At 43.5% G+C, this 12,323-nt stretch overlaps 1 protein-coding gene across 3 annotated transcripts in view; it reads left to right on the top strand.

The window, feature by feature from the left end:
• Nucleotides 1-12,323, top strand: part of HERC2 (HECT and RLD domain containing E3 ubiquitin protein ligase 2) — a 233,159-nt gene continuing 220,836 nt past the window's right edge. Inside the window, exons 1-2 of one of the 3 annotated variants that reach the window (XM_051822208.2) lie at nucleotides 1-272; nucleotides 871-973. In XM_051822208.2, the coding sequence (XP_051678168.2) occupies nucleotides 902-973 (72 nt within the window). In that variant the 5' untranslated portion in view covers nucleotides 1-272; nucleotides 871-901. Of the gene's footprint in view, nucleotides 282-365; nucleotides 571-870; nucleotides 974-12,323 lie in introns of those variants that run through there. The other 2 variants (XM_051822209.2, XM_051822210.2) reach the window with 2 other exon arrangements.

Here is a 12,323-nt window from a genome sequence, read left to right as displayed (position 1 = left end):
GGCCCTGGCTGTAGCGGCGGAGATCCAAAGAGGAAGATATGAGAGATCGAAGAAAGCAGGGGAGTAGGGAGGAGCGGCGAAGGGGTTCCTCTTCCCCATTGGCTGTGCCCGCGCAGTAGCCTCTCTGCGATTGGCTGGGCGCCAGGGGCGGTAGCCCCCACGTCGGTCCGCCCCTCCGGCCGCGAGAGGCGCTGGGATCGCGAGCGCCGGCCGGAGCTAGCGGCGGCTGGAGGCTGTGTCCGCGCACCGGTGGGGCGAGGCGCCGGGCCGCTGTGCGTCAGGTCCTGGTGCCTGGGGCGCGGGGGAGGTTGGGGCGGTGCGGCCCTGGGGCCGGCGGACGGGGCGCTGGGTCGGAGGGCGTTGGCGCGGAGGCCGGACCTGGGCCTGCGGGGACCGCCCGCGGCGCGTTTCTCCTCCTGTCTTTCCCTTTCTGAGTGATTATGGTTGTGGATTTCTCTGCAGACGTGACTTTTGATTAACGTGTTTCGTGCACCACGCACGGGTCTGGGGTCAAGCGGCAGATGCACGCTGGTGTCATTTCTCGTTGAAGTCATGGGCTTCTTGTCGCCGGTTTGTGTGTCTGCCTTCGGAATTGAAGGGAAGGGGCATGACATTGAGATCTGGTCTCCTGTGATCCTCCGTTCTCAAGGTCTTGCCTGCGTAGGACCGAAACGGGGCGAGCCCTGCCCGAGGTGGAAGTGGGCTTCGCCTGCTTCCCTTGCCATCTTTCCCTCTCCCCGCCCCTAGTCCCCCTCCCCCACCTCTTCTCGCTCCGCTTTTTCTCTCTTCGCCGCAGCAGACCTTGCGGGAGGGTCCTTGTAGACGCTGAAAAAGGTTTTAGGGCTTCAGCATTTCTGTTCTGACTTGCAGGCCTGCCAGCTGGGAGCACGCTGCAGGAAAGATGCCCTCCGAGTCTTTCTGTTTGGCTGCCCAGGCTCGCCTCGACTCCAAATGGTTGAAAACAGACATACAGGTGGGGTTTCACTTGCCTTTCTCTGGGTTATGCTCGTGCCTCCATATTTACATTGCCGGTTAAGGCTGTGTTTAAAGGATATGTAAAGGGTTGTCAGTTGGATTTTTCCAGATTACAGAAACAGGCTTATGTCCTATAATTAAAATGTAACAGTTTTTATGGCTGTTCTTGTAGATCGCAGGTGGCTGCATTGTAAGCAGTTATTTATAAGTGCAAGAAACTTGAGATCTAGTTATGCAGCATTTTCCCCTTTTTATTTTTATTGTTCTAAGAAGCCTGTGTCATGCTGAACAATAACTTGGAAGCTGTTGTTTGTTTGTTATGGACAGTTTTTGGGTTGCTCAGTTAACTAGAAGGGAAAATTGGGGAACTGACATATAGTAATTTATTATGGCTTGCAGAAACTCACTCTTTTGTTTTTAAAGGTTGATTTATTTGTTTGAAAGGCAGAGTGACAGAGAAATAGAGAACTCTTCCATACTCTGTTTCAGGGATAGGGGTAGACCAAGCAGGAGTTAGGAGCCCAGAATTCCATCTGGTTCTCTCATGTTAGTGACGGGAACCCAAATACTTGGACTGTTGTCTACTCCTCCCATGCTTGTTAGCAGGACGTTGGATTTGAAGCATGGAGTAGCCAGAATTTGAACCAGGTACTCCAATATAGGCTGCTGGTGGCCCAGCCAGGGGCTTAACCTACTGCACCAAAAGGCCTGTCCCAACATCTTACTCATTTTAGGGATCTTTATTTGTGTTTCTGAAAAGATAAGAGTTCTTTGAACTGTTTTTTAAGTGAATTTTTAAAAAGATTTATTTGAAAGGCAGAGTTACAGAGAGAGAGAGAGAGAGAGAGGGAGGTCTTCCATCCACAGGTTCACTCCCCAAATGGCTGCAACAGCAGAGTTGGGCCAATCTGAAGCCAAGGAGCTTCTTCTGGGTCTCCCACATGGGTGCAGGGGCCCAAGGACTTGGACCATCTTCTACTGCTTTCCCAGGCACATTAGCAGGGAGCTGGATGGGAATTGGAGCAGCGGGACTTGAATTGGCGCCTATGTGGGATGCTGGCACTGCAGGTGGCGGTTTTCCCATGACGCCACAGTGCTGGACCCTGAACTGTTCTGTTTATACTGTGGCAGATCTTATTCAGAAAAACACTCAGATTTTCACATTAGGAGCATGAAGAAACAGATCATTGGCTTTAGACTTTAGTGTTTTGGTTTAATAACATACTTGCAAGCTTGTCAGGAAATTACTAAGTAAATAATAACTGTAATATTTCTGTGGGTGATTCTCTTTTTTCTGATTTATTTATTTGAACTGCAGAGTTAGAGAAACAGAGGTGTATGTTCCATCTGATGATTCACTCCCCCAGAGGCCAGGGCTGGTCCAGGACAAAGCTAGAAGCCTGGAATTCCATCTGTATCTCATATGGGTGGCAGGGGCCAGGGTACTTGGGTCATCTGCTGCTGCTTTCCCGGTGCATTAGCAAGGAGTTGGATTGGAAGTGGAGCAGCCTGGACTTAAATCTATGTCCTCATGGGATGCTGGCACTGCAGGCAGCAGCTTAACCTACTGCTCTGCAGTGCCGACCCAATTGTGGCTAATTCTTAGCACCAAGGTAGTTTTGTTTGCAGTCAGTTTGGAGAAACTGCTTTTGGAACGCAAGCAAAAAAGTAGTATCTGAAATATTTTGTGGTGTGTGTATGTGTTTTTTTCTTCCTCCATGAAGTTAACCATTGTCAAGTATTTTCCAAGTAATCTTTTATAATTATTTTATTTTATCTTTTAAAAAGATTTATTTTATTTATTTGAAAGACAGAGTTACAGAGGGAGGTAGAGACAGAGAGAGAGGTCTTCCATCTGCTGGTTCACTCCCCAGATGGCCACAATGGCTGGAGCTGTGCCGATCCAAAGCCAGGAGCCAGGAGCTTCTACCAGATCTCCCACGTGGGTGCAGGGGCCCAAGGAGTTGGGCCATCCTCCACTGCTTTCCCAGGCCACAGCAGAGAGAGCTGGATCGGAAGAGGAGCAGCCAGGACTAGAACTGGTGCCCATATGGGATGCTGGTGCTTTGGGCCAGGGCTTTAATCCACTGCACCACAGCACCGGCCCCTATAATAACATTTTTTAAGAAGATTTATTTATGTATTTGAAAGGCAGAGTAACCGAGAGGTTGAGGCAGAAAAAGAGAGAGAAAGGTCTTCCATCTGTTGGTTCACTCCCCAAATGGCCACAATGTCTATAGCTGCACCCAATCCAAAGCCAGGAGCCAGGGGCCTCTTCCAAGTCTCCCACATGGGTGCAGGGGCCCAAGGACTTGGGCCATTCTCCACTGCTTTCCAAGACCACAGCAGAGAGCTGGATTGGAAGTGGAGCAGCCGGGACTCGAACAAGCACCCATATGGGATGCCGGCATTGCAGGTGGCAGCTTTACCTGCTACACCACAGTGCCAGCCACTATAATAACATCTTAACATAGGACAATGCTGGTCATGAGGAAATCATGTAGTGTCTCCTAAGCAGTAGCTGATCATAGTTGTAAAGAAGTATTGTTGCCTCTTTTTAATTTTATACAGTGTTTCTTTTCATCCACTTGAAAGGCCAAACAACATAGTCAGAAAGAGACACTTTTCATCTGCTGGTTCACTGCTCAAATGTCTGCATTAGCTAGGAGCCTGAACTCCATCTGGTGTCCTTTGTGGGTAGCTGGGCCTAGGCACCGGAGCTATAACCTGCTGCCTCCCAGGATGCATTAGCGGGAAGCTGGATTGGAAGTACAAGTAGCCACAACTCTAGCCAGCATCCAGTATGGGATGCGGGCATCAAAAGTGATGACTTAGCCACTTTGCCATAATGCCTGCTCCCTTTTCTCCCCCATCTTTTTAAACAGGTGTTGAGTACCAGTAGATATGATAACTAGGCATATGTCCACTATGTTGTGGATGAAAGATTTTTATTAATGGTATAATGTTAGATGAGACAGAGCACAATGAATTGGGTCAAGAATTGATGTAGTAACTACTCTTGTTTTTGTTGAAATATTTTCTTTTATTCAGCTATTACTTTTTAAAAAGATTTATTTATTTTTTTAAAGATTTACTTACTTATTTTGAAAGTCAGAGTTGCACAGAGAGAGAGATAGAGAGAGAGGTCCTCCATCGATGGTTCACTCCCAGTAGGCCGCAGCGGCTGGAACTGCGCCAATCTGAAGCCAGGAGCCAGGAGCTTTTTCTGGGTCTCCCATGCAGGTGCAGGAGCCCAAGGACGTGGGCCGTCTTCTATTGCTTTCCCAGGCTACAGCAGAGAGCTGGATCGGAAGTGGAGCAGCTGGGTCTCAAATCAGCACCCATATGGGATGCTGGCGCTTCAGGCCAGGGTGTTTACGCACTGTGCCACAGCGCCGGCCCCTGAATTTATTTATTTATTTGAAGGGCAGAGTTACAGAAAGGCTGAGAGAGAGAGAGAGGTCGGTCTTCCATCTGCTGGTTTACTCCTCAGATGGCCACAACAGCTGGAGCTGCGCCTATCCGAAGCCAGGAGCTTGGAGATTCCTCCAGGTCTCCCACCCAGGTGCAGGGGCCCAAGCACTTGGGCCATCTTCCGCTGCTTTCCCAGGCCATAGCAGAGAGCTGGGCCGGAAGTGGAGCAGCCAGGAATTGAACTGGCACCCATATGGGTTGCTGGCACTGCAGGTGGCAGCTCTATCTGCTATGCCACAGTGCCAGCCCTTCAGCTATTACTTTTTTTTTTCTTTTCTTTTATTTAAGTGGATGGGAGAGTTGAGAGATGAATAATTTCTTGTTTCTGAGGTTTTTTTTTTTTGAAGGCACATTTATTCAGTGTCATGATCAGACTATTACATTCAGCAATCAACAGCAAAGGTGCAGAAAAAGAAAAAAACACTTTAAAAGCCTTTGTTGGAATGCTTATGCTTTCCACAGAACAGAAATTAAAATGACCTATTATGCAGTTAGTCACAGATACAGTCTTGGAGTTTTTTTGACCATACACATGAACATTGTCTGAAACATGTCTTCTTTGTGGCAGCTAGGCCCTGCCACCACTGTGGTTGGCTGAGTTTATTTCTGAATTCTTGAGATTCAGGTACACCTGTTTGAGTAATTGCTTTTATATTAGTGTTTTATGTATTTTGAAACACTTGGAAGAAAAGAACCTGACTTAGTGAATTTTTTTTCTCTTCATAATCATAGTTGAATAAGTATTGAATATGAATTTTAGTGTCTTAATCTAAAGCCAGTTAGAGCTGACTTGAGTCCCTGTGGTGAGTCAGGCAGGTGTACACAGAATGAAGCCTGAGGTGTGTTGTGGAGCACTTGTTATTTTCACTTCCGATTTATTCTGTAGTACACAGAAGTTGACCCTTAGACATTTCAGCCATTACTCAACATTCTTCCAGACTTCCAGGAGTAAGTGTAAAGACTAGGTTTTAGATAGTGCACAAGAGAAAAAAAGAATCATGAGTCTTGCAACTATTTAAGTAGCATAAAAAAGTGGTTGCTGACCCTTGTTGTATCTAGTTTCTTCAGCATTGTTTATTAGTGGTGAGGAATGAATGTTGTTCAGACCTGAGGAATTAGACATAGTATCACTTCTTGGGATCCGCTAGACATAGTATCACTTCTTGGGGTCCGCCCTGCAGACATGCCTCAGATGCAAGCTTTGTGCTGTGCCTCATTCCTTCCTTTGAGCATTAGTTTTGGAAACAGAATTGACACCTGATTAATGAATAATATGTGTGAAAGACATATATATGTTGAAGATATTTCTTAGCCATAGGATTTAGCAAATCTATTTTCTGCTTGAAGTGCTCTTGACATTTTCAGTAACTTCAGAAGGAAGAGTTCTGGAGTGTGAATACTTCTATTGGACAGAACTCTGAGACTCAATTTTTTGTTCACAGACTTTGAGTATTATGCCTAGGACCCTGCATTAGCAGCTTCTAACAGAGTGCCTGTTACCTGCTAGGCATCCATCTGATTTGTACATAAATTGCACTCTCGTTTTTTAATTTATGTTTTATTTTTTTCCCTAAGAAACCTTTTATTTAAGGAATACAAACTTCTTGCATTTCATAAGTACAACTTTAGGAATATAGTGATTCTTCCCACTGTACCGACTCTCCACCACGCCTCCTCCTCTCTCTCCCATTTCCAGTCCCATTCTCCACTAAGATCCATTTTTCCATTAACTTTATACAAGAAAACCAACTCAGTAACTAAGAGTTCAACAATTTGCACACACACACACACACACACACAAAATAAACAAACTGTTTCTCAACAGTCCAGACAAGGGCTGTTCAGTTATTCCATCTTGTAGTTAATTTCACTTTTTTTTTTTTTTTTTTTTTTTTTAGAAATTTAATTAACTTTAAAGAAGCACCCAAGAGTGATACATCTTTTACTTAGATATAACTATAACTTATGGGACATAAGAATATCCTCCACTTAATACATTAACACTTTTTTTTTTGATATGGATTTCTGATAATTGTGTGGAATCACTTGATCACTTGGATCACTGTGTTTTCTTCACCGTTCTCTCTCTCTCTCTCTTTTTTTTTTTTTTTTTTTGACAGGGAGAGTGGACAGTGAGAGAGAGAGAGACAGAGAGAAAGGTCTTCCTTTGCCGTTGGTTCACCCTCCAATGGCCGCCGCGGCCAGCGCGCTGCAGCCGGCACACTGCGCTGATGGCAGGAGCCAGTACTTCTCCTGGTCTCCCATGGGGTGCAGGGCCCAAGCACTTGGGCCATCCTCTACTGCACTCCCTGGCCACAGCAGAGAGCTGGCCTGGAAGAGGGGCAACCGGGACAGAATCCGGCGCCCCGACCGGGACTAGAACCCTGTGTGCTGGCGCCGCAAGCCGGAGGATTAGCCTAGTGAGCTGCGGCGCCGGCCGTCCGGCCGTCACCGTTTTCTTGATGAGGCAATACAATACAGAGCAAAGAGGTGTTCGGCGTATCACTATTGTATTTGTTCTGTAAAAGTCCTGCTATCTTTTGAGTGAACCAAAAAAGTCCCTTTAAGCAAAGGGGCCATAAAAAACAGAACATGATCTCTTAAAAACATGTTATTCTGAGACATGTGTGTTTATTTGCTAATCTTGGTGTGAGACTCAGGTTGTGCCTTCGAGCCTGTGTCCAGAATAGGAGTTACTTTGCTCTTTCTTGCATAAGCTGCACTCAGATGAATTTCCTACAGTTTCTATTTTGGGTTCTTTGAAGTAGCACATGAAATTAGATACGCATCAAACAATTTTTTTAAACTTTTAATTTTGAAATAATAATAGACTCACAGGAAGTTGCAAAGTGGAGAGGACACTGTGTGCCCTTTCGCAGACTCTCCCAGTGATTGATTGCATCTTCTGTAACCGCACAATAGGAAACCAGGTAATAGACATTTGAACAGCAGGAGAGAGAGTTCTGTGTCATTCTCTCACATGTGCCTAACCATGTGACCACTACCACAGTTACAGGACTGAAAGATCTCCCTCTGCTACCCTTGTTAGTCACTGATTCTCGTTTGTCACCATCTCTAACCCCTGGCAACCAGTGAACAGTTCTCTGCCTCTATCAAGATTATCAAATGGTTGGTGGCCTTTTGAGATTGGCTTCTTTTGTCCCAGCCTTTTAAGTCTATCAGCATTGTTGAGCATCAGTAAAGTCAGGATCATTTATTAGTCTCTTCCTCTAAATGTCCATTTAAAATAATGAAGCACAAAAGTAAGCTTTTAAAATTACATTTAAACATACTGAATGTAATGTTTCACTTTATGCTTAGAAATAGCAGATGATGGGCCGGCGCCGTGGCTCACTAGGCTAATCCTCCGCCTTGTGGCGCTGGCACACCGGGTTCTAGTCCTGGTCGGGTGCCGGAATCTGTCCCGGTTGCCCCTCTTCCAGGCCAGCTCTCTGCTGTGGCCAGGGAGTGCAGTAGAGGATGGCCCAAGTGCTTGGGCCCTGCACCCCATGGGAGACCAGGAGAAGCACCTGGCTCCTGAAAAAAAAAAAAAAGAAAAGAAAAAAAGAAATAGCAGATGATGAAAAAGCATAAACTGGATGTTTTGGTAAATTCTCAAGTTTTCTCATTATCCAGATGACAAATGATATTTGTAAGAATTTTGTGGATATAGGTAACTTAATTGATGTTTTTAGTAGCTGATTTTTTTATTCTTTTTGAAGATTTATTCACTTGAAAGGCAGAGTTAGAGAGGAGAGACTGAGAGAGATCTTCTATTTGCTGGTTCTCTCCTCAAATGACCAAGATGACTGGGGCTGGGCCAAGCAGAAGCCAGGAGCCAGGAACTTTTTCCAGGCCTCCCACGTGATTGCAGGGGCTCAAGCACTTGGGCTCTCCTCCACTGCTTTCCCAGGCACATTAGAAGGAAGCTGGATTGAAAGTGGAGCATCTGGGACTCAAACTGGCACCCACATGGGATATTGCCACTGCAGATGGCGGTTTAACCCACTACACCATGATGTTGGTCCTGTAGGGGTAGATTGTTTTTTGTTCGTTTATTGTTTTACATATTTTTAAAATTTTAAATTTAGTTTTTACCAGGTTCAACATGATGTGTAGATACAATTCTAAGACTATAATATTCTCATCCTCTCTCCCTCCCTCTGCCCTCTACTCTTTCCCTCTCTCCCTCCCAGCCTCCTTTCTCCTTGTCTTTTTTTTTTTAATTTTTGAGATAACATTTTAAATTTATATTACTATAAATAGGCTTAATACTTCACCAAATAAGACGCTTAATGAGTAAAAAGCAAAAGGACCCCAGTTTAGTGGGAATAAAGACAACAGCTATAAACAATAATTGAATGGAAAAATGGCCATTTTTGCCTGTGCTGCCAGCATCCCATATGGGCACCTATTCAAGTCCCAGCTGCTCCACTTCTGATCCAGCTCCCTGCTAATGGCTGAAGAACATAGTGGCAAATGGTCCAATGCACCTATGTAGGAGACTCAGAAGAAGCTCCTGGCTTCAGATCAGCCCGGATCTGGCTGTTGCTGCTGTTTGGCAAGTGAACCAGCAGATGAAAGATCTCTCTCAAAAGTAAATAAATAAATTTTAAAACACAAATAAAAATGACTGTTTCACTCATGTACAGTAAATTTTAAAGTAATCACAGATTAAAACTATAGTAGTATAACATTCTTAACCATTAGTTTGGCAGAAGTATAAAAGTTTTACAAAACTGTATTTGCAGCAATAGTGATACACACAGACATTTTTTGCATGGAGTAGATTCTAAAAGGTGTTCTTTACCTCTAATATCTAAGTATAGCTGCCTCAATAGAAGCATTTTTGTTTACCAAATTCCTTGCTAAAGGGCCAGCATTGTGGCACAGCAAGTTAAGCTGTGGCTTGGGAGGCTGCCATTCCATTTCAGTCCCAGCTGTTCCACTTTGGATCTAGCTCCCTGCTAATGCAACTGGAAAAGCAGCAGAAGATGGCCCAAGTACTTGGGCCCTTGCCATCCATGTGGGAGACCCAGGTAGAGTTCCAGGCTCCCAACTTCTGCCTGGCCCAGCCCCAACCATTGGGAACATTTGGGGTGTGAATCAGTGGATGGAAAATCTTGTTTTCTCTCTCTCTCATATTCTACTTTTCAAATAAATAAATTTTAAAATAAATTTCTACAATATAAAAGATTTGGTAATTTTGTAGATGGCATTTTGTCAGGTTAATTCAAAGCATTATGCAGCATAGTTAACTTAAATGTCCCTGTGCTGTTATTAAAAAATCTGAAAACTTTACTGTTTCAGTCTAAGTAAAAGTACCCCCAAACACACAATGCCTCATTATGCTTTTCTTCAGGAATTATTATGTCTATTCGACCAAAGCCATTTTCGGCGCTAGATTTTGCTTTGGTGGAGAAATTGAATAGGAGTGAAAGAAAAGCAATGTGTAGTTTTGTATAAATTTCATCACAGTGCTATTAAAATACCATAGCAGACTTTACTGTAAAACATTGATTCCAACTTTGGTAAAACTTTAGTAGTTTTACAGCAAAATAACTGATAGTCCTCTAACTAGATGATTTTTCTAAAAACTCTACTTTTCCTATAAAACTTCATATGTGCTTTGATTATTTTAGGTATTTTCATGTGAGTATGTATACATATTCCTTGTTTTCATTTCTTCAGTTGGGACTAAATAGATTTTTTTTTTGGTAGGGTGTTAATTGTAATTGTCACACCTGCCATCTCATGTTAGCATGGTTATAGCTAACCATGGTTACGTGTCAGGACTTTTAGAAAACAACATCTACATGGAAGTTTAAAAAGGAGTTTATGACTGATACCATTTAAAAATTATTAGTTTATTCTTCAAACTATTAAGCACCAGCGAGATGAGAATGAAAAACAGGGGCCGGTGCTGTGGCGCAGTAGGTTAATCCTCTGCCTGCGGCACTGGCATCCCATATGGGTGCTGGTTCTAGTCCCGGCTGCCCCTCTTCCAGTCCAGCTCTCTGCTGTAGCCCGGGAAGGCAGTGGAGGAAGCCCAAGTGCTTGGGCCCTGCACTCGCATGGGAGACCAAGAAGAAGCACCTGGCTTTGGATCGGCACAGCTCCAGCCATTTTGGCCAACTGTGGAGTGAACCAACGGAAGAAGACCTTTGTCTCTCTCTCTCACTGTCTGTAACTCTGTCAAATAAATAAATATAATCTTATAAAAAAAAGAAAAACAGATCCTTCCCAGAAGGTGCTCCTAGTCCAGTTTTGAAGAGAGATAAGCAGGGATGATGTAATGGTGGTGCATGTTATTTACTGTGAGCCCTTAGTTCTGCAATGACTGATGCTATTTCTCATCTTAATTGTAACTGAAGAACAATACCTTGCCCTCAGTCCAGATGGAATGTGACTGAACTACAGAGATGAACAGGAAATGGCTTTTGCCCTGGAGAGGGTGCTAGTTCATGGGTTAGTAGAGGACAAGAATGATATTACATAAACATAATGACTGAAGATGGGTACTCTATCTGTGCAAAATACTGGGATGTCCAGAGGATGATGCCACCCCTTCTCTCCTGGAGTTTTGTTTCTTCTGTGCTTTGCCATTGGCTCTTTACACACTCCATATTTAGAGTCCCCCTTCAACTTTGCCAAGACTTAATTCAAGAATGCCTGTATAGCAAATACCTCTAAGTTTTCAAATTAAGGTAAAATAGTTTGGAATCACATCTTGTGATGATTTTTATGTTTGTAGGGTAGGTAGCGTTGCTTACTTGTTTATTCATAACTTTGATTATTTGTATTTCCATATTTTGGACTAATCTTGTCAGGGTTTTACAGATTTTGAAATTCATCAGCATTTTCACTTTTAACATTCTTATTTTTAGAGGTTCTTTTTAAGCCCTTTTCATATATTTTGTTTCATTCCTTACCAGATTATTTTACTCTGTTGCTGAGCGTAGGCAGCATGTTTTGCATTTCTATTGATTGATTCTGTTGATTGATCTGGTTATGGGCATATTTACATGCTTGCTGATTTTTGATTGAATTCTGGATGTTATGAATATTGTGTTCTGTGCTAGATTTTGTTTTATTTCTTTAAAGAATATTAGTTTTGTTAGCATGTAAGCTACTTGGGACCAATTTTTCAAAGCTTGATGCTATGGTTTCTTAAGGTTGATCCACACAGCCTTTACTCTTGGGCAAATTTATCCACACCACTAAGGCAATATTCTACTTATGTCTTATCTTAAGCTTGGTGTCTTGGGAGGTCTTTCCATTCTAATCTGTGGGAACACAAGCTTTTCCCATACTGTGTGAATCATGGGGATTGCTCCTACTCATACTTCCTTCCCCAACAACCTTAGATGATTTTTCCTCAACCCATGCCCGTTTCAGTATTCAGCCAAAGACTCCCATGTTACCTCTGCCCATCTCCAGAGCTTAGCATATGTGACAGTTTAACTCTCAAGACCTCTGGGCTCTATTTGGGTTTCCCTTGCCTGTGCTGCAGCATGGAAGCTACTTCTGGGCACTAAGCTGGGGCAGTCTTCCTTTATCTGTTTTCTCAGGGATCACAGTTCTGTGCTGTTTGTCCAAAGTTTGGCGACACCTGTTATGTAAGTTGTGTCTGGTTTATCTGGTTGATTATAGCAGGAAGGTAATTCCTAAAGAGTTCATCCTTAGCAGGTGAAAGCACAGGGCTTCTCAATCTGCTTTTAATTTACTGACTTCTTAATTTTAGCTACTGTATTTTTCAGGATTTGTATTTTTAAAAACAACTTTATTGAGGTATAATTGTGTTTATTAAAACATCTACCTAAAATGTTTACTTTGAAGTGTCCTGACAGTTTGGCTGCTATTTAGGCACTTTT

This window comes from Oryctolagus cuniculus, chromosome 12, assembly GCF_964237555.1.
Source record: "Oryctolagus cuniculus chromosome 12, mOryCun1.1, whole genome shotgun sequence".
Lineage (NCBI taxonomy): Eukaryota > Metazoa > Chordata > Mammalia > Lagomorpha > Leporidae > Oryctolagus > Oryctolagus cuniculus.
The sequence above is the reverse complement of the archived record's forward strand: the minus strand, read 5'-3'. Positions and strand labels throughout refer to the sequence as shown.